Raw genomic sequence first — 25,772 nt, 5'->3', positions numbered from 1 at the left:
AGCTCTCATCATCGTCATGATGTTCAGCCCCTCCTCTCCAGGTTTGTGGCTGAAGGTGACGTGAGTCACTCGGATCACCTTCCAGGTAGCCTCGTCACCTGCTTCTCATTCTGCTGCTTCGTCACGGTGACGTCAGCACGCAGGACGTGAGGGGGCTTTAAAGGAGGAGGGGGGGCCGGGATTCCTGAGGATTACCCGTCATGCCCCGCGGGTAAAGATGGCGACAGCTGAGCAGGGCAGCGGATCAACTTTCTTGGAGCGGCTCTGAGCGGATTTCCTTCCGCGGACGGAGCGTCTTAGCCGGCCTCAACCCGACCCACTGCCCTGAGCTCCAGCGCGGACCTCGGCGCTGCTGTCCGGCCTCGGATCGGTCCGGAGCCCCCTCCCTTGGCTCTCCTGCTCCTCCGGAGGAGCGGAGCTCGGACAAAGTTTCCTCTCCTCCCCGGGACCGAGCGGCGCGGACGGGGCCTCAGGTAAGTTCGCGCCGGGCGGGGTGGGGGTGTCCCTGGTGCGGGTCTTCATGACGAGCCGCGCGGCTCGCGGAGCGCGGAACTGGGCCATGGTGGGCCAGTTCGCGTCGGTTTGACGGCCTGCCCGCGGGGGGGGGGGTGTCGTGTTTGTGCCTGTCAGACAGAGCCGAGGGCGTACAGCCGCGGCCGCAGCAGCCAATCACAGGACGAGCAGGACGACCCTAGAACGGGGGGCCCAGGCCCTCAGCGAGGCCCCCGGCAGTTTCAATTGCGACTTTATTGATGCTCAGCAAGAAATGTCAAAATAAAAGCCTGTCAATGTTCGATCAAAAGTTTCATTAGAGCGTTATGACGACATGACAACAATAAAAAGAATGAATCCTGATTTTAAAAGTTCAGCAGAGACTTCTGAGCCGGCGATGGCGGTAAACCCAAAACGTCTCCGCTGTTCAAACACGTCACTGATTTCACTGATCTGAGCTCAGTTACTAGACAAAGCAAACCGGCTTCAGTGAGTTAGCATGTAACAGCCAGAGGTGGGAGTTACCGCACGACACGACGTTATCGCGATACTTCGCTCACCACTCGACGTTATTGTGTCGAATTGAATCAGGTTATCAAAATTCATCTTTGTTTATTTGTTTGATCCACAACGATCGTGTTTGTCCCGCATCAGTTTTTTTCTCTAAAAGACTGACGGTGGCGTCCGATGTGATTGAACGGGCTCCAGTTATTTCATCGGTGCTGAGTTCTGAAGAAATGAATGGTCTCCAGTTTTTATGGAAGTTTAATTTGAATGCAGAGACAGAATATCAACAAAATCACGTCACGGTTTTTCGTTTGAGCCAATTTAAAATAAGTTTAGTGTTTTTTCACAGTGGTCATGCTATTTAATAAATTATTGATATGTGGTGGTCCTGTGAGAATGGCGAGGGCCAGCAGCTCTGACCATGCCCCAGCTGAGATACATACATGTCCTTCATTCACACTTCCCAGCAGTCCCCACAAACATACAGTAAATACTAATAAACAAAGAGTAAAAACACGAGCGACTCCAACATTAACTCGTGAACAGTTGGCTAACAGACGCGTGTCCGTCACACATGGTGATGGAAACTAGGGCTGGGTATCGTCACTGATTTCTAGAATCGATTCAATTCCGATTCACAAGGTCCCGAATCGATTCGATCCACGATTCGATTTAATTCGATTCGATTTAAATCTGGGAAATTTTGACAGTCAGAAGTATAATTCAGATCAGAACATTTACATATTTTTGTATCTATAAAAAGGAAGCTGACACTCGCAAGACTTTATCCAAGGTGTGAGCATCACAGCAGAGGCCTTTGTGTCAAAGTAGCTGAAGATAAAACACAGAAAAACATGAAGGTGATTTTCCTGGCCTGGGATTTTATAAAAATATTCTGCAGTACATCAAAAACAAAAGAAAACCATTAATTAATGAACATTACCTCTGACGTTACAGCGGTTTTATTAGACACACGGCTAAGCATTTTGCATTTTGAATAATATTAAAAAGTTTACATTTGTTCAGTATTGAACGGCAGAAATGAGGTTTTCTTTTCGGAAGAATGTAAAAGGGAAAAAAACAGCGGCCGACAGCCTGTAAACAACAGTAGACTTGTGCATAACAAGCAAGCGAATAATGAAGAAAGCGAAACTGTTCGAGAGAGAGAGAGAGGGGGTGGGGGGGGGAGGGAGAGAGAGAGAGCTGTGCATCGCGGTGGAAGCAAAACAGTAAAAGTCAGAGTGAATTCATGACGATGTTTATGTGAAGCGTTTGGATCTTCTTTTGCTGCTGGTTCGGTCAATATTGTTTGGAGAGAGATCAAACTAACAGCTTTAGAATCAGCGCATAAAGGGCGTGAACACAAAGCGCAGACCCGCCGACAGATCAGAATCAGCGAGCTGTCGGCTTTCAGCCCCGACTGTGAGAAAGGCGACATCTCACTGATTCTGATCCACGGGTCGCGCTGTGTGTTTAAGTCTTTGTGCAGAATCCCTGTACCTGCTCTCATTTACTGTTTGGTGGTTCTTGAAATTTTGTGAGATGTCACCAGAGATTCTGGCATTTCGGACAAAATAAATTTATATTAAAAAATCGATTCAGGATTTTAATGAATCGATTTTACGTTATCCAAGCCAGAATCGATTTTAATCGATGAATCGATTATAAAAACCCACCCCTAATGGAAACGTATGCCCTTTCTCAATTCTCAAGTACGCGAGTCCGCGCTCGCGTTCTCGGCGAGTCAATTGTACAATTGGAACACCAGCGTACTCGATGATGTCACAGGTCCAGAGTTTTTACTGCCGTCACCTTTTAATTTAACTGTGATTAATATGTTATGAAGCTTAACTTTGATCTCAGCCAAACTGATTTACTCAGGAACAAATAAAACACTGAAATGATGATGATGATCTAAGAGACTTATACATCATGTTTAACCTCAGTAGTGAAAGACTGCGGGTGCTTTGAAAATGATGTGCTGGGAGTCCGCTGTTCTCGCCGGGTCTAGTGACTCTTGACCTCCCAGTCAGCTATCGAGCTGGTCACAGACGTCTCTGAAAACATCGGAGCACTTTTGCGAATATGTGATGTCTTGATAAATCGAGCAGATATTTGAGGTTTACACAGCTACATCCTCACCTGAAAATATTTTGAAAGTTTTTTTTGTGACCCAGAAAGAGTAATGCTTTAAAGGTTTTAGCCGCGCTCCTCCGCCATTGCCGCGTTTGAGTTTTGGACGAAATGCATTCTGGGATATTTAGCTGTACCAAGTCCACACGAGCCACCACCGATGCATGCTCGATAAAACGGGCGGAGCGAGAACACGTCCGGGAATTTTTCTCAGCTTGATGCTTTGAATTTGAACAGTACTTGGTCTCCGACTGACGACGGCTCACGAGTCCACGAGAACGCAAGTACGCACCAATACGCATATTGAGACAGGCCCATAATCTAACCAACGTTACATTTATTGCATTAATATGTGAGATGTTTAAATTTTAAATACTGAGGGGACAGTAACCATGGAAACTCTCAGCAGAGGCAAAAACAACACATGCAGTGGAAGAAGAGAAGTTCTGTGTAATAATGAGAAATGACAGGAAACGTATCGATTACATGAAGAGAGGGAGGTGCACAACATCGGAGGGTCAGGAGCTGAACGCCAGCCTGTGTCACACATCAGACGCCTGATGATGCTGAAACTGCAGCACCTTTAGACAGACATCCAGTGTTCAGCTTCGCTGTCTTTCCATTTCAGGTCGCCACAAACACACAGACAGTGCGAATAAGTATATAGAAGAGAGATTCTACTGGCTCCACTACATTTGTCTGACTGACTGTGTCGGGGTAAAATAAATTCATAACCTGTGATCAGCTGCATGTTTCTGATAGAGTCATGTCGTGTCACTGTTTTAAGGTGGAGCTTTAAATGGGCTCGTTTTTCATCCCCAAACAGAAAGTAAACACAAACACTTCCAGCTGTGTTTCTTGGTTACAATCAGGCATTAAAGCTGATTTTTATACACATTTACATATATATGATTGGTGCTCCTTATTTGTATAGTTACTCTTTTATCAGGAGTACCATCACCGTAAACTACTCTGATATACTTTTTATTGTTGCTCAGCACTCGTCAGACAGCCTTCAGCCGGCTTGTCCGTTTCTAACCCGAGGGAATCTGGTTTCTTCTGTGAAGCCATCAGTAGCATCATTCCTAATAGATGTATCAGTTTCTCATGTATTCCATTATCCGAGCGTATGACCGGCATATAAAGTAACGACTGTAACACTGCATCAATTCCCAGCATCCTGTTTTTGAACACGTTTCCAGCAAAGAAGTAATGGACGCCGAAATATATGTGTCAACTTCCTGATCTGCCCCCGACCACAACAATGCAAACACGTGACATCAAATATGATGTGACGCCGTACATCGGCCTGCCTCTTGATATATAAAGCATATAAACACGTGCAGCAACAACTTGGCACAAACACATCACGACCGTGTCCTGACCTTTATTTTCACTCTGGTGCTCAGTAACTCTGCTCTTTGTACTTTTGACTTGAAGGACATCTCCTTCAAGTAATACACAGTAATACACGGTACAGCTGTCTGTGACTTAGGGCTGCCACGATTACGTCAACTATCAAAATCGTCGACGAATGGTTTAATAGTTGACGCGTCGTTTGAAGCTTTGTAAGATCCTGAAAGACGCAGGAATAAGTAGCAGGATTTAAGAGTGTAATAACGGACTGAAACAGAAGATGGCAGCACTGCATGTACAAGGATGCCAGCTGCCGTTAAACCCCCGAAGAAGAAGAAGCTGTGTCCGGTATCGTAGCTGTGTCCAAATTCAGGAACCGCATCCTCCTCTGGCCGCATTTGTAGGCCGATTACGTTACAGCGACACGACGAAGACTGTCCACATTCGAAGACTCCGACAAATGCGCCAGATTTGAAGGATGGGTCGGGTGTATACTTGGTGGCCCAACCTATCCCAGAATTCATAGCCCAGCTCAGTTTCCAACAATGGCGGCAGCTAGTTAGTTTTAATATTACTCTTATTATTCTTTCTGGGTCACAAAATAAACGTTTAACATATTTTCAGGCGAGAATGTAGCTGTGTAAACCTCAAATATCTGCTCAGTTTATCAGGACACCGCATATTTTCAAAAGCGCTCCGACGTTTTCGGAGACGTCTGTTACCCACTAGCTCGATAGCGAGCCGGGGGCTAGGTCACTAGCGCCGTGAGAACACCGGACTCCCAGCAAATCGTTTTCAAACCCACCGCCGTCTTTCGCTACTCAGGTTAAACATGATATATGAGTCACTTAGATAACTTCAAAATGTTATTGTTTGGCTTTTTTTAGTATTTTATTTGTTCCTGAGTAAATCGGTTTGGCTGAGATTAAAGTTATAGTTTTTACACAGCTGAATAAACGTCAAGCAGACAGCTGATTATCAGAAGTGTGAGATGCTCCAGAATTTACTCCGGTGTCCTGTTATATTTTAGATAGCAAGGAGTTTATTAAACTTCACCGAAACAAACTATCATCTTGTCTTTATTTTTAGTTAGCACAGACCTGAAACACTTAAAGCTGTAAGCTAATGATAGTTATATAAGAGCAGATGCTGCTGGTGCAATAAGCTGTACGTTTTACGTCCAATGGATGATGATCTGATTAGTCGACTAATCAGAAAAATAATCGGTGACTAGTCACTAGTCTGAGCAGCAGCAGCAGTGAGTCAGTCTCCACAGGCACCCGTGTTAAAATAAACATGTTTAGTCTCTGTGGATAATTTCCTTCTTCATAACACAGGTATGGGGAGGATGTTTCTGTAACTCACCTGTTTTCATTATTATCACCTGTTTGAGGGGCGTGGCCTCTGACTGACAGGTGGATGATGACACAGGTGGATGTAGCTGCTACCTGTCTGCTAGCTTCACCTCTGCACCGTGTTTGTGCTGTTGGTAACTTTTGGAGCGTTTCTAATGACATCACCCGACCAATAACACGGCTGCTGGGAGGTCACTGTACTAACAGACCGTCCATAAAGGCGGAGCTCCTGTTTGGGTGCACACTGAAATTCTGGGATTTTGATTGGTTGCTGCTGCACCATCTTGTCCAAATATGGTCATTCCTAGAAACGAAAAGCAACGTGGAGGCAGAAAAAATGCCGAAATTAAAATGGCTGAAATTCAGCGAGGCTGTGTCCGTCTTAGACGTACAGTCTGTGGTGGCGTGTTGATCGTTGCTATGGTGAAGGAAGGTGTCGACACAGCGCCATCGAGTTGCTGCAGGCTCAGAAAAACATTCTTTGTCGGCTGGAATGAAAACAGGAAGTAGAACAATGATGGTTTCCTGCTCCTACACAGTTACTGCGAGCTGATTGGCTTACAGTTCAGTGTGTGCTCACCTGAGGCTACGGGGTGGTTCTCAGCGAGTTTTAAACGTGCCTCAGACACCTGAAGGCACCGCTGTGGGGACCTCTGGGGGAGTCTGGCTCGCAGTAATCTGATTACAGCATGAGACACAGGAAGTGAAGCTGTCCACCCCCCTTTTGAGCCCCCTGCTGTGAGGTCTCATACACTGAGGTTACGGCTCTGGCGTGTGTTCTTGCAGGTAGTGAGGGACACTCTCCGTCATTTGTGTTGTTGTTGGAGTGACCAGAGGAGGAGGCGGAGCTCACAGTTGACTGAGACACCATCTGTCCTCGCTGTCTCATGAGGAGAATTGGACATGCTCTGCCGCTCGCAGGACACATGAGCCACAGAGCTCACCTGCTCAGGTGTGTGTGTGTGTGTGTGTGTGTGTGTGTGTGTGTGTGTGTGTGTGTGTGTGCGCGCGCGCGGTTTCATGTTGAGGTGAGTCACATTCAAACCAGTCAGCTGGTATCAGCTGTCAGGTGGAAAGGTGACTGCTGCTCGGCTCTGATAGGACGCCTCGGGTATCATCGTTAGCTGTGAGATGGCCGAGCGCTCGGGTTTCAGATGATTTCATTCGGTGTGATAAATCAAACGCACCCTCTGCTTCTTGGTGCCGAGGTCAGGGGCAGGATCCCTGCATAGGAAGTTTCGGTGACCTTTGACCCCTTATAGGGTCTCGGGGTTCCCTCCATTTGTTTGAAGCTAATCTCGCAGCACCGTCACAGGCCGCCATGCACTCGTTGCTGTTAGCTGTGATGCGACCTCTGCCACTGCCATGCCATGCCATGACAGCTGATGCAGCAGACCCAACCTGTGTTAGATCAGAGTCAGTCAGCAGAAGTCTGTGCCTGTTGGCCAATCAGATGTCTAGAAATGGCGTCGGTGCTCCTGTTGGTGAGTCACGTTGACTCTGATTGGAGGCGCATCGGTAATTAAACGAGCAGAACTCGAGTTAACTTGAGTGCAGCTGTGAGCGCGCTTGTCTGCTGGATGCCACAGGAAGTGCAGTCACATGATCACAGAACCTGCGCCAGTCGGCACCAGCTCAGCTTCATGTGAGGTCAAAGGTCACGGAGTTTTACTGCGTTTTTACTGCGTCGACCTTCAGAGTATCAGCAGTATTACTGCTAGTATCAGTAATCCTAGTACTGCTCTTTAGTCGCACTAACCCTCTGAGCAGCTTTGTTATTTACTGGCACAGCAGTCACATGACCTCCGCCCTCACAGATCCATCCTACCCATAATCCTCTCTGAGTGGAGATAAACCTCTGTGGCATGTATATTGACACACACACACTCCCGCAGCAGGTGGTCATCCTGACACCGACCCTTGCCTCCGATTGGACGGTATTGATCACATATGTGTGATGGGTGCAGGAACCTTGTGGTGCATTGTGGGAGATGCGGTTTGCACCATCCAGTCTTTGTGATCTCGCAGACACGGCGCTGCGGCTGCTGGATTCCCAGCATGCCATCTGCTGCAGTTTGACCTTCAGCCGTAGATGAGTGAGCTGTGATGTCAGAGGCAGGTGGTCAGCTGCACTTCCTCCCAATCAGACGGCCGTGACGTGGGCCTGCAGAGCCTGCGAACTGACCCGGGATCAGCTCAGCTCACTGTGTGTTTGGGCGAGTGTGTCTCTCAGGTGTTGAACTCCTCACTGTGATTGGTCAATGAGCAGCTCAACCTGCTAAATCAGTTCATGTTTACGTGAACACGTGTACACAGAGCAGGGCGATATGACCAAAAATATTTATCACCATATACATTTGAAAATTTGCGATAACGATATAACTGACGATATAATCGACACGAGACAAAATACTTTACAACTCCTCAACTTTATTAGTGCAAAAAACCCCATCAATGCATTTCCACTGAAACAAGCAGCTGTTTTTTATCTGCATTAAAGTTATATAAAAATGTAACAGTGCAAATGCAAATTCCTCACTGACAGTTTAACCAAAAGGCATTTCCAGTGGAAACTGGCCGACACATCCTCAGCATAACCATGTATAACATCCACAACACTTAAAAAGAGGTTATACACACACAGTACGGTAACATTATGTTGAAGCACAGTACGTATCACTCCGCGAGGCTCCGCCTACGATAGCCGTAACGCTCCGACAATCCATCAAGCGGTGCGGCTTCGTAGCTCAGCAAAGTCGTACTGAAACATCTGACAGATTTTCGAGCGCCGTGCACATAAAATCGTCTCGAGGTCAGTAAACACGACCAGAGTTCATACATAAGGCACACGGGATTATAAGGGGCTCTGTCGACTGTCAGAAAAATCAAAGGATTGATTTTAAGTGCGCCGTATTTTCCAAACAACACGGTAATAACGACGGCCCGCTAGCATGCGCTACCAAAAATAGTGCTTTGTTGTGTATCTGACGGACGAAAGCTAAACCAGTTCCACACCAGTGAAGCTGCAGCATTTTACAAACCAGTTCAGGTTCATGGTTTCACTCAACGATCCGCTTTCGCTCTTCTCATTCTGCGTCGCCGCCATGCTTTTTTCCGCCATGTGCGTATGTAAACAAAAGCACTGCGCATGCGCGTTTTACCCATTTTCTATCGCCATATTTCATTTTCTTATCGTTGCCCAACATCATACCGGTGTTACTGTGAACGGTGTGAGATGGCCCAGCCCTACCTGTCTGACACACCTGTGCAGGTTCAGTCTTGGGGAATAACAAACGTGTTGTGTATATTTACATTTTTGCTCATAAATATGTTTCTGTTTTATTTCATTAAAATTTTATTTTTTATTTGTTTCTCCTCTGCAAACGTTTTATTTTATTTTCAGCCAAGTTTTTCTCACTTTGGTCTTTACTGGTGTGCACGTGTGTGTGCGTGTTCTTCGTCCTGCGCCTTGTTGGCCTCAGTCTGCTTCCTGTGTTGTGCGCTCGGCCCTCCTCTCGTGTCCTCTGTGTGGCGGCGGCGCTGACTCGTGTTTCCGTTCCTCCATCTTGTGTTTTAGGTACTTTCAGGCAGCGTGAGGGTTGCACGCCGGCAGGAGGAGGATCTGTGTGTGCGGACATACAAGGTGAGGATGTGTTTGCGGTCTCTGCTCTTTCCTGGTGAGGGGTTCAGATTCTGCTGCAGCCGTTGCATGACCAAAGCGGTCATGTCGATTGGCCAGGTGACATCTCCATGGTGACGCTGCAGGTAGCACTCACATTCAGCTCTTCGTTCGAGCTAACTGCAGCTTCATGTGGAAAGGGTGAAATCTGACCCGAACCCGCAGCCAGGATCAGCTACAGGAGGATTATTCTGAGCATCACTCGTGCTAAGCTGCTCTGGCCTGGATCAGTCTGACGAGCTCACACCATTGGCTCGCTGGGTCACGGCCACACTTCCTGTCTAACAGCTGCTCTCTGTTTCAGGCTGGATCGTCCTGTGGATGACCTCCTCTCGGGACTCGCTCATCCTTCAGGTACAGACACCGGCGACCCGATGATGATGTCACACACACGTAGCACATGTGCATTCACCTGTAATAGCCAGCAGAAGGAAGGGGAGAGACTAATCGCCCAGATCGTGTAACCGAAAGACTTTGACCTTTGACCTCCACATGCCAGTTGAACGTCCAGTGAGCTCACAGTCAGTCAGAGCAGAGCGCTGTGGCAGCTGTAATCATGTGACATCATCATCAGCTGTTAGCACATTAGCAGTGTTAGCTCCACTCTGTCACATGCTAACATTAGCGTTAGATCAATGCAGCTGCACTTCCTGTTCTGGAAACAAACGCAATCAATGAGAGGCCTGAGGGACGGACACGCATGCACACACACTTTACTGTAGTGGCGAGGGTGTATTTGATGCTGATGACGGGCGACCGAGCATCGATCTGCACACACAGAGAGAGGGTGAGGGGGCGACGGTTGCAACAGTCTAGTTGCGGTCGAGGCGTTGTGGTGGGTGGTTGTCGGGCGTCCGAGTCGTTTTGTGCCTCCTCTAACTCGTCTTCTCCTGGCAGGACTGACAGACCGACACGAAGTTACACAGGAAGGAAGCACGGCCTAGGATGGCGAGTGCGGCGCCGGCCAGGAAGCCGTACCGTAAGGCTCCACCGCAGCACCGCGAGTCACGCCACGCCCTGCCCACTGCTCCGCCGCCACCTGCACCGCAGCCCGACATCAATCAGGTAATCAAACACACTTTAAAGACACCTCCACACCCCCCGCAGCACCTTGTCCGTCAGCGGCTGTCTGGCGATGGGATGAGGCCTGGCGTCCCAACCCTGCCGCCGCCACTCTCAGACAGCGAGCTGGAGGTTTCCAGCCTTTCCAGCCTGGAGCTTTGCACCCCGCCGCCGCTCTTCAGAGGACATATCCACCAACCCAGCTCAGCGAAAACCGCGGTGGCGGGCATGACTGCATCCGGTCACGATGCCATGATTCCTCACCGAAAGCCGCGACCTCAGCGCGGCACGAGTCCTCGCAATGTCAAGACCTCCATTAACACAGGAAACCAGGCTTTCCTGGGACATGGAAGCCCCGCCCCAGCCCCGAAACACGCAGTGAGCTGCAACCCTCGAGGAAGACATCACCACCTCAATTACTGCATGAACGCCGCTGGCCGGACGCGGACCGCCAGCGCTCCTCGGAGCATCCTGAAGCAGCCGACTTTACTGGGTGTGGAGACCTATGACATTATCAGGAAGTCAAAGTCGGTGGAGATGCTAGATGACGGCAGAGGGCGGAGCAGCGCCAGCCGGTGCCCTCCAACCCGTTCTCTGGATCGGGTAGAGCAGCAGGGGCTGACCTGGCGGCGGTCCTCGTCCCCGCCCTCCCCTGTCAGGACTGACTGGAACTGGAGGATGCAGGCGCTGCAGGAGAAGGTCCGCTTCTCTAACTTCTTGGATGAGATCACCTGTCGGGTCCTTAGCCCCGCCCGCCTAACACTGCTCGGCAGGTCGGCTTCTAAAGAGTATATAAGCCCCGCCTCCCAGCGCCGCCACCCCGCCTACAGAAACCAGCAGGTGGAGGGGTCTTCTGCAGACCGGACTCGACGCTGGGACGACTGGGTGGCAGCGCTGCAGCGGCCCGGAGGCATGCAGGAGGAGGGGGCGGTGCGGGAGACCGCGAAGCAGCAGCAAGGGTACAGAGAGTGGGCGGGGACTAAACTGCAGGTGAAAAGAGGAGTTAAGGTGGACAAACCTCCTCTCTCTAATCTGTCACTGCTGTCACACATCAAGGTAGGTCCACTCCACCTTTACCCCGCCCCCAACCATTTCCTGTTGTTCTTTTCCTGCTGCGGGTGAAAGGTCACCAGTCCAGGGTAGCGGACTGGTCTTAGCGGTTCACACTGAGCTCATTAGTTATTGATCATCAAGATGACATCACACAGGGGCCACATACAATACATAGGACACCAAACTCCCAGTGACGCACTCTGACCTCTGACCTCGCTTTGACCTCTGGTTGTGCACCCCTTGATTTTTGTAACTTGTGATTGGCTCTTCAGCGGTTACGCTGCGATGTTGTCTCCGTGCTGACACCATACTGCAGCAGCTTGTTGCGCTTTAATGGCGGGTATACAGGGAGTGCAGAATTATTAGGCAAGTTGTATTTTTGAGGAATAATGTTATTATTGAACAACAACCATGTTCTCAATGAACCCAAAAAACTCATTAATATCAAAGCTGAATGTTTTTGGAAGTAGTTTTTAGTTTGTTTTTAGTTTTAGCTATTTTAGGGGGGTATCTGTGTGTGCAGGTGACTATTACTGTGCATAATTATTAGGCAACTTAACAAAAAACAAATATATACCCATTTCAATGATTTATTTTTACCAGTGAAACCAATATAACATCTCCACATTCACAAATATACATTTCTGACATTCCAAAACAAAACAAAAACAAATCAGCGACCAATATAGCCACCTTTCTTTGCAAGGACACTCAAAAGCCTGCCATCCATGGATTCTGTCAGTGTTTTGATCTGTTCACCATCAACATTGCGTGCAGCAGCAACCACAGCCTCCCAGACACTGTTCAGAGAGGTGTACTGTTTTCCCTCCTTGTAAATCTCACATTTGATGGACCACAGGTTCTCAATGGGGTTCAGATCAGGTGAACAAGGAGGCCATGTCATTAGTTTTTCTTCTTTTATACCCTTTCTTGCCAGCCACGCTGTGGAGTACTTGGACGCGTGTGATGGAGCATTGTCCTGCATGGAAATCATGTTTTTCTTGAAGGATGCAGACTTCTTCCTGTACCACTGCTTGAAGAAGGTGTCTTCCAGAAACTGGCAGTAGGACTGGGAGTTGAGCTTGACTCCATCCTCAACCCGAAAAGGCCCCACAAGCTCATCTTTGATGATACCAGCCCAAACCAGTACTCCACCTCCACCTTGCTGGCGTCTGAGTGGGACTGGAGCTCTCTGCCCTTTACCAATCCAGCCACGGGCCCATCCATCTGGCCCATCAAGACTCACTCTCATTTCATCAGTCCATAAAACCTTAGAAAAACCAGTCTTGAGATATTTCTTGGCCCAGTCTTGACGTTTCAGCTTGTGTGTCTTGTTCAGTGGTGGTCGTCTTTCAGCCTTTCTTACCTTGGCCATGTCTCTGAGTATTGCACACCTTGTGCTTTTGGGCACTCCAGTGATGTTGCAGCTCTGAAATATGGCCAAACTGGTGGCAAGTGGCATCTTGGCAGCTGCACGCTTGACTTTTCTCAGTTCATGGGCAGTTATTTTGCGCCTTGGTTTTTCCACACGCTTCTTGCGACCCTGTTGACTATTTTGAATGAAACGCTTGATTGTTCGATGATCACGCTTCAGAAGCTTTGCAATTTTGAGACTGCTGCATCCCTCTGCAAGATATCTCACTATTTTTGACTTTTCTGAGCCTGTCAAGTCCTTCTTTTGACCCATTTTGCCAAAGGAAAGGACGTTGCCTAATAATTATGCACACCTGATATAGGGTGTTGATGTCATTAGACCACACCCCTTCTCATTACACAGATGCACATCACCTAATATGCTTAATTGGTAGTAGGCTTTCGAGCCTATACAGCTTGGAGTAAGACAACATGCATGAAGAGGAGGATGTGGACAAAATACTCATTTGCCTAATAATTCTGCACTCCCTGTATACAGCTGCGTGCGTGTGGTGACGGCGTGTCGGTAAGCCGAGCTACGGCTGCAAAGGGTATGGTGGCCGCTTCAGTCCGTCCAATCATGTGACAGTGAGACGGAGAGCAGAGCGCAGGGCGGAGTCCAGAGTGACGCGCATACACACAGTTTTAAAGTGCAGTTTGTTCTGTGTCTGATGATGTCGTGTTGTGTTTCAGGAGGCGTTGTCGGACTCGGACAGGATCAGGTGAGTCCGTTTGAACGTAACTTCCTGTCTGTCACGCCTTCTCATTAGCTTAGCCGTTAAAACAGGAAGCTGGGCAGCATTTGTCATCAAGCAGCTTCAAACTAAAGGACGTGTGGGCTGTTTGTCCCGTTAGTGTCGGTTATTAACAGGAAGCAGCTTTTAGTTCAGCCAGGGTCATGTGGTCTCTGAACAGGAAGCTCTGTCTTCATCACTTCCTCTCTCCTCCCAGAATCCTTCAGCAGCAGAATGAGGACCTGCGGCGCCGCCTCTCTCTCACCACCCACAAGATGGAGGCCATGGAGGCGGAGTTTGACAGCAACCGCCACTACATGGAGGCGGAGCTTAGCCGGACTCGAGACGACCTGGACAAGATGAGAGACAAGTTCCGCAGGTGGGTGGAGTCAGTTCATCAGGAATGAGAGTGTCAGTCGCACCGCTCACTCTCTTCCATGAAGTACACTTGCAGTACTTGTACTTTGATGTTTGCAGTACTTGTACTTTGATGAATGGTCCCGTGCAGCTGTACGCTCACGGTTGAGTTTTCTTTAACCAACAAACGCGATCCTCGCAGCGCCGATAAAATCAGCTGACCCTTTCCGTACGCGTGTGCTTTGCTCTGATCGAAGGTTAATCAGCTGACCGGCCTGCGCCCGAGTCTGCACGCGCTCCGTCACGCTGCTGTGTGTACTGTGTTTCTCGCAGATCAGAAAGTACTTGTTCACGTACCTGTCAGCGACGCCCGCCGTCACAGCCACACGTGGAGTCCGGTCGTCTCTTACGCGACCCATCCACGTGGCGTTTTCTCGTCTCTACAGGCGGGGAAACGCTGATCACAGCGCCGAGTCTCTATCTGCTCCGGCTCAACACTCTGGCCTCCAATGAGCCTCGCCTCCAGCGCTCTGCTTCCGTGTCTGACGCGGCAGCGATTGAAGGGTCGAACGCACTGCTGCAGTCTACGGTCGGGCGAGCATTACTCATACTGGCGCTCTCTCTCTCTCCCACCTGCAGACTCCAGAACAGTTACACAGCGTCTCAGAGAGCCAATCAGGATCTGGAGGAGAAACTTCACGCTCTGGTAAACCTCTGCCTCTCACTCACCTGACCTTTGACCTTGAGATACTCGGGAGCACCATAGCAACAGGGTTGATCGAGCTCATCCAATAACTGATCAATACCTGAATAAAAACACTGAGGCAGCGTATTGATCACCTGTGGGAGAGCCACGGTTACAGTTTGGACATGTTTGTTCAAACAAAATGTTCCGTGTTTTTACAAATCCACTGAGTATGTGCAGTGACCTTGGGTTACTGGGCAGTGCAGGGGTGTGTTATGTTACTGAGTGTGTGCATTTATGGTGATGTCATCAGCAGGAACGGCGTGTTCAAAAACTGTCACAGTGACTATTCACGCAGCGCAGACAACGCTAGCTGGCATTGGTGTTGAAATTGAGTCAACTAATCACTAACAGTGCCAAATGAGTGTCAAGCAGCATGACTCCGCCCACTGACTCCAAATGAAAGAAACAATGAGCTGCTGTGGCTCCACGGGCGTTTCAGAGAGGACATTAGAGTGAAGCTGCTGTTCGGTCTTTAAGTGATGACTTATGAACCCTGGGTCTAAACTGCTCTGTTTATTAAGGCTGTTGTGCTTTTAACATGTTTTAATGTTTTGTATCTTGTTCTGTTTAATCTGAACAAGCCACTAAAAACAGTCAGTGATCACTGTCGGCCTCTGTTTTTATTGCAGCTGCTTAGTTTTAAACCCTTATGATGTAACTGCAGCCCAGCCCATGCAGCAGTATATGAATGACTAACCTCGTATTGTGGATGGATTATCTCAGTTGTTCTCCTGGCTGAAGTTTGGTCCGTTTACAGCATCCTGCCATGCGATTGCATTTGTCTCTAACCATCGGGAACCTTCACGTTAACTTTTATAGAGTGGAAAGAAGTTAGCTTCATCCTCCAGCTTCACTGTTTGTTATGCTAACATAGCTGTGTAGCTAGCGATCACGTAGCACAACATTATATACCAGCTAGCCCAACTTCAGTAACCCTACAAACGTCACTGCTGTTTAGTTTTCTGTCTTCATTTATGTTGGAAGTGATAACAGAGCTTACGTTTGGATTTGTTTCAGAAATCTCTCAGTCAGAACATGCTATGTCCTGTTTAGGTAGAAGCTAGGGAGCTAACTTCCTGCTAACTTCTAACTCCGTTAAATGTCATAAATTCCGTTTTCATGGATGCCTGGATGATAAACTTAATTGTTACACTAAAGCAGCAACGCTGATCATTTTATTAAAGATGAAAGAATTTAGACAGTTTTTAACTCTCTGTGATGCCGCAGTGTTCGTTTGACTTTGGGACCTGAAGCGGAGTTTGGACCCGGAAACAGCTCATGACGTCAGACTTAAAGATTGGATATTGGGTGTCAGTTTATTCGTGCTAGCATGCTAGCATGTGAGCCAACTGTCCCCAGGTTCATGCAGTGCAGCGGACTCACAGCTAGCTGGCTAACTGTAGCTATGTTGCTAACATTATTGCTAACAGGCTATTTTCCAGTTTCGCTGAGCAGCTAACGTTAGCCTGTTTGTGTCTGTGGTCAGTTTTTATTTCACTCCTTAGGATATAATTTACAGGCACAAAGTGATGTAGCGTTTACTCTCCGCAATGGCAATTGTTAGCCAGCTAGCTGTAAGTGGTCTCTGACACGGGCAGCGTCATAAACCGCTGTATTTCTGGTGCTCAGGTGTGCACGCTGCCGAACACGCAATGACTCAGTTGGCTGCAGCTCACTGAGTGGGCACAGGGGGTGCCAGCGACCTCTGAAAGTTTGGGTGGGAGCTCAGCTGGGGTGGGTGGGGTTAGAGGTGGTGAACAGTTGACAAACTTCCTGTTTTTGTCTGACTGTCGTTCTTCATCTGTTTCTTTCTTTCTCCTTTTTCGCACGCTGCTCCCTGGTGGATTGACTCATCTTCATCACCTCCACCTTCATCACCTCCATCCTCATCGCCTCCATCAGGCTGCTGTCAGTCAGACATGGGTTCATGCAGTTGCGTTTCATGTTCTTCTTCCTCCTCCCTCTCTGTCCCCCCTCCTCCTCCTCCTGTTTGAGCACCAAGTCCTCTCGTTCAGCTGTTAAACTGATTTTTCTGGGAGAAACCTGAGCAGCTTTGAGAGGCGTGAGCTCAGCCTCCATCAGCCTCCACCTGTTCCTCCTTTAGTGTTACTGTAAGTTCTCTGTGACCGAGCTGGACTGAAGATCCGGCTGATTTCCGCCTTAAAGACTCGGCTCGCTGCGTTTTGAACTTTTTGGGCTTGGTGTTCAAACTCCGCCCGTCTCCGCCAATGGCGGTTGTGCATCCAGTTTTTTGTTTTTTGTTTTTTTTTAGCTTTTAGGTTTTCTGAGCTCGCCTGACGGATCAGGACGAACTGAAGGTTCGTCTTCAGGAAGAGACGATTAAAAACGTGTCCGATATTACCGAACATTCACGATAGTGAGGAAAATCATTCCCATCAAAAATACTTTTCTCCCGGAATATTTTCTCAAGTTTGTTTTTCCTCTTTTGGAGAAATATCAAATCTTAATTTTAAATCCCGACTTTTCTGTTTGTTGGATAAAAATGTTGTTTGTATTTTTAGAATCAGACTTTGTTAAAATGTTGATTTAAGACTAAATATTTGTGTTTCTTGCAGCTTTTTAAAAAACATATTTTGATATAAAATGTTTCTGGAAATCAGAACTTTTGACATAAAAAAAAAAAAATGTAAAAAAAATAGCGATTTTTTTTTTTTTTTTTTTTTTTTTTTTTTTTTTTTTCTCCCCCCCCCCGAGCTGCTGTGAACAGCACACTTGTTGGTCAGTAACAAATGGTGCTCATTTCCACCTGCAGTGGGCGGAGCTTGTCCATTACATTCTCCGTGGTGCTGCACGCGTGCAGAATGCGTTCCTCTAGCTGCGGACGAAGGTCCTGATCTGACGATGAGCAGAAAACTGATGCTCACGTTTGAGACGTGCTTGCAGAGTAAAAGCTGAACGTCGAGCTTGTTTTCCAGCTTCAGCGCTTTGATCGGGATCTTATCGATCTTATTGATCTCCTAGCACACGCCACTGCTTCCCATAATGCATCTGTAAGAGCTGCTGGCTTAATGCAGCATTCAAATGATCTGGGAAAACTAGCTTAACTTCACAGCGCTGGCTGAAGGAGGACTAGTTTGAAAAGCTGACAGGAGAAGCTGAGCTGCACGGAAAACTACAAACTTGTTGCCCACACGGAAAAATGTGCGATTCAGTTTTTTCCCACATGATCTGAATGTAGGTTTCCACTGAAGGCCCACCTGCTGTTGCCTCAGGCTCCTGATTGGCTGCTTTACTGTGACTGATAGCTGGTACGCTAATGCTTTGTCTTTACCCCGCCCACAGCTGCGGAAGGTGGAGAGGGACAAGAACACGATGGACCAGGAGATTGTGCAGCTCACCAACAAACTGCTGGAGGCTAAAAACACAATCGACCATCTGGAGGAGCTCAACGTGAGAACAAACAGTCACTTGTGTAAAAACGTTCAGCTTCCAGGTCAAAGTTCAAAGTGTCAGGTGTTTCACAGTGAGACGACAGGAAGTAAAAACTACTGTGTGATAACTTCCTGATCGTCAAGACTTGCTGTGACCCCATTGATGGTCTCTGTAAAACCATTGTTCTGCAGGATGGGCTTTTATTTTGTTTAATGGTGTCTGTTTCCTCTGAGCGTGCTCTGACTGATGCTGTCTTCTGTCTGCAGGAGCGCTACAGGCAGGACTGTAATTTGGCCGTTCAGCTGCTCAAGTGCAACAAGTCGCACTTCAGGAACCACAAATTTGCTGATGTGAGTAACTTTTATTATTACGAGTGGGAAATGCTCTGAATCTGCAGTCTCTAAAACGTCCAGCAGGGGGCGACTCTGAGAAAATGAACCTCCTGCTCAGCTGACCTCTGACCCTAGTGAACTGTTTCCTGATTGTTTTGAGGTCTGAGTGAAACAAACGTGAAGTTAATTTGGGAGGATTTTAGTCCCTGTGGCGTCACAGCACTGCAGGAAGCAGCTGAGGGCGGGCCTACCTGTAGTTATCAGGGCAGTGTAGCTCAGCAGTGTCTCTGGGTTCAAAGGTCACATCTGCCTCTCACTCTGCTCCAACTGTGGTAGTTTCTTGCTCCAGCTGACAGGCAGAGTGTCAGTACTGAACGTCAGAGCTGACGTCACTGGAAGGTCCTCGCCGCTGCAGATGGCGAGGAGTTTTCCACTGGTCAGCAGGAAGCGGGCGAATGAATCTCCAGTATTACGCTTTAATGGAGGAAACTGGCACACGCGCTAATGCCATTAAAGCGTGAGAGTGGGATCGATCTGCTGCCTGCATCAGACCCATTAGTTTAGAGACACACACGGATATTTCCAGGAGTGTGTGTGTGTGTGTTTGTGAGGACTACTGACTTTGAAATGGGTCACCATGACAACCACTGCACATGACTTCAGCTCTGCGCTGGATTTCTGGAACAGGAAGTGACATATTTGGGTGAGAGGCGTGGTTATCTGGCCGTAGGTATCAAAGAGCTCCAGTTCAGGTGAAGCCTAGCAGACCATTAGCAGCAAGAGGCCACGCCCCTAATAATGGAAACCTTAAACCTCAATACAGTTTAGACAAGTGAGTTAAAAGCATCCTCCCCATGGACAGGTGTTACATTTGTCTCTGACTTTTCTTTGATATATATATAAAACTGTGTCATCTGCATCTCGTGATAGAGGTGTTACCATAGAGACCAAACAGTTTGTGTGTTCGGCCGTAAACACGTTCATTTCTGCTGTGATGTTGTAACTCGGGGGACTGACTCACTGCTGCCTCTGCTGATTGTTAGAGGTACTGCAGGTTCTGTAACTTCTTGTTTTAGACCTACAGTTTATTGGCTGATGAAGACTTTAGTTTGTGACCCTGTCTGTGGAGCTGAGTACCGAAAGAACGGGAATTAAACGTGTGTGTGTGTGTGTGTGTGTGTGTGTGTGTGTGTGTGTGTGTGTGTGTGTGTGTGTGTGTGTGTGTGTGTGTGTGTGTGTGTGTGTGTGTGTGTGTGTGTGTGTGTGTGTGTGTGTGTGCAGCTGCCCTCAGAGCTTCAGGACATGCTGAACAAACACATGAAGAGCAGTCTCCCAGAGCGAGGCCCCGCCCCCAGCTCTCAGGACCCAGACACGCTCAGTTTGACGCCCGCCGACGTCGTGCCGACCTCGGTCATCGCCCGTGTCCTAGAGAAACCCGAGCCGCTGGTCCTGAACTCTGCCCAGTCCAGCAGCTGCGGCCGGCCCGTCGCCGAAGACGTCTTCGTGCACGTGGACATGACGGGCCCCGGGGGGTCAGAGGGGCGAGGCCGGGAGAACGGTGCCGGTCAGGAGGCGTCGCAGCAGAACGGCTCGTGTCGCAGTCAAAGCAGCTTGGATGAAGAGGCAGGTGGAGCTCCATCTTTCGAGAAGCTGAACCCGTACCCGGCGCCACCTCCACCCCACCCCCTCTACCCCGGGCGCAAGGTCATCGAGTTCTCGTCGGACGACAAAGTGAAGATCCCGAAAAACTCGCCGCTGCCCAACTGCACATACGCCACGAGGCAGGCCATCTCGCTGAGCCTCGTGCAGAATGACGACGAGCGGTTGGCACCTGGCAGCCCCGCCCCCTCCTCCTCCTCTGGAGCCCAACAGCGCACGCCACCATCACAGAGAGACGCCCCCAGCGAGCCGCTGTCCAGCCAGTCCAGCCCATTCAGCAGCCCGCCTCAGGTAACTGAAGCCGCACCCACCATCACACTAGTTAAATCTCAGATGCGAGCTTACGATGATGATGATGATGATGATGATGATGATGATGATGATGATGATGATGTTGTTGTTGTTTTTAACCCCTCCCACTCAGGCACCCAGTGTCCTCGCGAGCTCTGGCAGCTCTGAGGAAGACCTGATCGCCAACTGGCAGCGGATGTTCGTGGAGAAGATGGCGCCGTCCAGCGACGGCACGCTGCTACACCGCACATCCTTCAGTAGCCAGACGGCTCAGGAGCTGCAGAGGAGGAGGCAGGTGGCGGTGGGAGTGGGAGTGGCCTCCTCCTCAGACCGGCACAGGACGGCGTACTCTGACGGTGAGGAGGGCTCGTCGGCACGCAGCTGGACACCGAGCCGCGGCTCCAGCCTTGACACAGACACCGACACCGAGCAGCGGGTGGGGAGGCGGGGCTGTTACGGCGGCAGGGACTGTTCGGAGGAGGAGGGAGAGCAGCTGCTGATGAACCTGGATGATGACGGCGGGAGCGGGGACACTGCAGTCACCGTGGTGACCAGCCCCGGTGACGCCCGCAGGGAGCTGGAGGAGGAGGGCGAGAGCTCAGGGGAGGAGAGAGACATCCTGCCCCACGAACTGCCCGTCATCTCAACCCGTCTAATGGACTTGGACCCCGCCCTTGGCGCCATCGCGCTGCATCGGCCCCAGAAGAGCCCGAAGAGGATGGGAGTGCACCACCTGCACCGGAAAGACAGCCTGACCCGCGCCCAGGAGCAAGGCACACTGCTGGACTGATGCTTGCTCGCCCCGCACTGTGCTCCACTGACCTGATGCTGAGGTCAGAGGTCACACCCATCCAGGATATAGCCATACTCTACCGTATGCCGAGCTCGCCGCCCGACCCGGGTGTGTGCGTGAGACACGAATCACTGTCCACATACTTTTGGTCTGATGACGTGTCGAGAGCGGTGATGATGTAGCAGAGAGGAGACATGGCCAGAAGTATGTGGACACGTCAATCGTAACATTTGGCAAACCGTGTGCACGTGTGCGGGCGTCGTTCACTAACAATGCGTCCACACAAATCTGTGATTTCTGTTTTTGTACCCGAATCCGTACGCGCAGTCAGAGAACACTGCAGCGTCCACGTCACATATTCAGCACTCCCATTAGCCTGACCGTCACTTGGTTTGTTTACGTTTGAACCGTGGTCGCTCCCGTGGAAACACTGTGGAAAGCTCCGCCTCTTCTGGCCTCCTTGGACACTATTATTCAAGTTTCCTTTTCTTCGCCTTAGACACGTAAGCGTGTGTCCTTGGATAGAGAAATGGGGGCGGGGCCATATGTGGATAGTATGCTAATTATATTGCAATTGCGCAGGGCTGGTTAACGGATTAACGGCCGGTACGCATGTGAATCCAGCTGTAATATGGCGCCGTTTAAGAACGTTTCCACGCAAATATTGGTGAATGAGGCCAATAGAGTTCTGATCAGCTGATTATCAATCAATCATCAGATAATGTCCATCCGTATGTGGACAGCCTAAACCGAAGTTTGACGTTTCTGTGAATTTGGAAAAGAAATACTTTTGACTGGTTGGTTCTCCACGAAGGTGTCCGCATATTTATGTCCATATGGCGTCTTTGAGTCTGAGTCTGCATATAGAGTTTATACAGTATGAGCAAAAGTATGTGGACAATTAAAGGTTCAGTTAAATTCTGAACAATCAACATTCAAAACCACGTCGTGTGTGTGTGTGTGTGTGTGTGTGTGTCAGAGCAGAAAAACAGATTTTAAAAGCAAAACTTTTATTTTGAAGAGACACACACAGACAGTGCCTCGCTCGCCCTCAGTCCCTCACTCTCTCACTCCATGGTTGTGAGTGTGACACCGGGCACACTAAGTCTTTTTACTAAGACTTATTTTGAAGTCTGTACTAATCATTGATTTCCTGTTGTTTAGTCAGCTGATGGATTTGTTGTGGAGCTGCAGACTGAGGTTTGACCTTTGACCCAGATTCACCTCTGCCCCCTCGAACACCCAGCCTGTGGGTTGGGGGCGGGGCTTCTTCTCAACTCACACCTGGAATGTACCAGTTTTGTTTTTTTGCTGTCATGTTTTTGGTTTTTTTGTTGTGAAATATTGAGTATTGATCTGTTATTAGTTTTATTGTTTGCCGTTTATAGATTTGTGATTTTTGATTCCCCCCCCCCCACCCCCCCCCACCCCCCTGGTCAGTTTGTGCTTTTGTCGTGCGTCTACAGAAGCCTGTCGGTGCCAGAAATGCTCAGTTTCATTTAAATGATGATTGAAAACAAAAACTCTACTGATATTCCTTTAAATAGCAAACTGATTCCTACAAAATAAAAGCCTCTATAGTGGGGGAAATTGGGGTTAAAACAGAAATCAAAGAATCTGTTTGACTTCCTGCAGTGCCCCCGGTGGCCTGGAGGAGTTTATATTTGTGGCACCTGTGAGCCTCCGTACCTGACCTCACTCTGTTCTTCTTCTGATTGAATGTCAGCTCGTTGCCTCCTCACAGCTCTGATTGTCACTCCCACCGAGGCCCGACGTTGGGTCATCGATTGGTCCCGCCTCTCTGACTAACGGAGGTGATCGATCATTGGACGGATTAATGGTGGAATGTTCAGGGGCTTTTTTCAGGTTTCCTGCAGAGAAAACTATTTACAGAAACGGGAGCTGCTCACAGTTTTCAGCCGCTTTCACGGGACGTGATGTCACAGCGGAGAGCGCTGCAGCCGCTGACAAGTTAAAGCTAGGCCGCTCACTGATGTGGTGGGAAGGTCGAGTTGTGGTTGTGGCGTAGCGACAATCGACTGTTTGATGAGTTTCAGCGCTTTCTGAGATGTAAACTGCCCGTGTGCATGCTACGTGACATTTACACACCTGTGCGTATGTCTGAAACTTAACGGACTAAACGCTGTGCGAGCATTATGAACAATGCACACCGACAATTATCTGAAGTGACAGCAGGGAAGTTCACGCCTCCCTCCTCCTCTGGGGAAACGTCGAGGAGTTCATGTTGACGTTTATGGCATTTCTCAACAGCGATGCGCCACCTGGTGGCAGATGGCTGCATAATATTTAGGACACAATCAATTACCGCCATTGGTCAATTTAAATTTTACCAACTGGATTAACTCGTACGTCTGGTAACGACTAGTGACAGTAGCGACCACGCAGTGACCGCATGTGAGGTCAGATGTGCCCGCTGCTGTAACTCACAGTTCAAACAGGAAGTGAGGCATCTTGGTCCAACCGTGGCGTCGTGGGACTGAGGTTTTTTTTTGGGTTTTTTTGTTTGTTTGTTTTTTTAATCGTAACTTTGACGATGTGAATCAGCACGCGATGTCTCGCTGAAGGACGCCATCTCTGTTTGACCTCACAACATGCTACATCTGCCCCATTATACACCGTGATGATGTCACAGTGATGTAGTTTTCAGATTGTTAGTTGACAGATGGTGGGAAACAGACCAAAAGAGTACGCACTGATTCAGTTGAAATTAAACAGCAGAAAAAGTAAACGAATCCGCACCAAACGTCACGCCGGAGCATCGAACCCTGAGCGTGTCCAGGTGGACTGTGTGTGTGTTTGGGGGGGGTCGTATTGATAGAGACTTGAGGTGTTTGTGAGGACATTTCAGGCATTTTTCCAGTGGAAACACTGAGGTGAAGGTGGGCGGGGCTTCCTGCTCAGACTGCAGGTGAATAAAACATAGACAAGCGGAGCGAGCAGCTCAAAGCTGCGAGCTGATGAAACATTTAAACCTTTTTTTCCTTTTGCGAGTCCTTCATCCTGCAGACATGTCGTCCTCCTGCTGGAGTCGTCAGCTGCTGTTAAATTATTCACCTTTTTTCCGTCTCGCTAATATTTCAGTGTGTGTGTGTGTGTGTGTGTGTGTGTGTGTGTGTGTGTGTGTGTGAGAGAGTGTGAGACTGTGAGGAATGAGGTCACTGAGACTTTCCAAACAGACCAGGTTTCAGGGTCGGAGTCCTGGTACCGTTTACCTGGTACAAAACCAAAAGGTAGGTGTGTGTGTCAGTGTGAGAGAGAGAGAGAGAGAGAGAGAGAGAGTATAAATAGATGATACATGAGGACTCGTACATCTTTAATGATGCGACTTGTCGGAGCAATGACATCACTCTGCTTGTTTTACCCTTCACATTAAAACACTTCACAGCGTCAGTGTGTTGTAGCCTTTAGTTAATGCTTTTATTCTGAAAAGTATTAACTAAAGAGGTAGGAAACGGTGATGAACGACTCTGGTGATCTAAGGTCAGACTGAAGTGGTGTTTTTCTTGTCTGCTTCCTGTTTAAAGTGACTCTGTGTCCCAGCATGCATCAGAGAAACATGCAAGTGTTCGCGTCAGTGGGTCCTTGATTTCCAGGCCCCGTGACAGCGGCGAGCAGCTCCTGTTGTCGTGTTCGTCTGATGTTTTTGGAAGCTCCGTTATCAGTGCTTGCTAACGTGTGCTGTTGCGCTGTTATGCGTCTCCTTTTACAGAGTAGATGATTTTTAAAAAATGGCGTTGATGAGTCAGATCCTGTTTGGAAGCCTCTGTATTAGTTGGCTCACCTGTGCAGGTGGAGCTGGGCGGCCTCACTGTTGGCGCTAAAAAGGTAAACACACGTTTCTACTGTATTTTCTTTTTTCGTTCTGTTTCGATGTGTCTGCACCAAGCCGACACCATCATGGCTGCGGGCGGACGGACGGACGGGCGGGGGGCTTATGTGAAGACGACATGGAGTCACCCGAGGACCGACAAACGGTAACTAGTGGGGGAGTGTCTGATTGTAATCCCGCCCCTTACGCTCTCCCCCCAACGGGTGCTGTCTGAGGTCACGACCTCTGACCCCAGGCGCGGTGTTTTCGGGGTCAGCTGGGTGGTTTCCTGTCCTTGCCGCGTCTCGCCTGGCGGACAGAAACGGACTGTTAATCTCTGACGATTTTATTTTCTCAGTTTGTAAACAATGTATATTTTAAAGCTAATAAAATATTTTAAACAAAGCTCCGCCTCCTCGCCTGTTATTGTTTTAAGGACCTTTAAGTCAGGTTGGAGTTTATTTCCTTCATGCAGTACAAACCAATCAGATCGTCTCGTGTCTGAGCTTCACTTCCTGGTTCAAACTTTATTAATACAGCAGCTCATGAACAGTGTGACTGACTGAAGCTGGCGCTCTGTGTTTGA

At 48.8% G+C, this 25,772-nt stretch overlaps 1 protein-coding gene across 5 annotated transcripts; it reads left to right on the top strand.

The window, feature by feature from the left end:
- tjap1 (tight junction associated protein 1 (peripheral)) lies at positions 1-25,592 on the top strand. 5 transcript variants are annotated; one of them, XM_024804648.2, is made up of 13 exons: positions 1-473; positions 6,630-6,795; positions 9,421-9,486; positions 9,827-9,876; positions 10,420-10,587; positions 13,744-13,772; positions 14,002-14,163; positions 14,781-14,847; positions 16,792-16,821; positions 18,193-18,300; positions 18,549-18,632; positions 19,896-20,564; positions 20,698-25,592. In XM_024804648.2, the coding sequence occupies exons 5-13, from the start codon at positions 10,468-10,470 to the stop codon at positions 21,352-21,354; spliced, it is 1,926 nt and encodes a 641-aa protein (XP_024660416.2). In that variant the 5' UTR covers positions 1-473; positions 6,630-6,795; positions 9,421-9,486; positions 9,827-9,876; positions 10,420-10,467; the 3' UTR covers positions 21,355-25,592. The 5 variants fall into 5 exon arrangements, with proteins under 5 accessions (XP_024660416.2, XP_024660415.2, XP_076747477.1 ...); XM_024804647.2 differs by lacking the exon at positions 6,630-6,795; XM_076891362.1 differs by lacking the exons at positions 6,630-6,795; positions 16,792-16,821 and having other exon boundaries at positions 4-473.
- The last annotated feature ends 180 nt before the right edge of the window (positions 25,593-25,772 follow it).

Source organism: Maylandia zebra, linkage group LG13, assembly GCF_041146795.1.
Source record: "Maylandia zebra isolate NMK-2024a linkage group LG13, Mzebra_GT3a, whole genome shotgun sequence".
Classification (NCBI taxonomy): domain Eukaryota; kingdom Metazoa; phylum Chordata; class Actinopteri; order Cichliformes; family Cichlidae; genus Maylandia; species Maylandia zebra.
The sequence above is the reverse complement of the archived record's forward strand: the minus strand, read 5'-3'. Positions and strand labels throughout refer to the sequence as shown.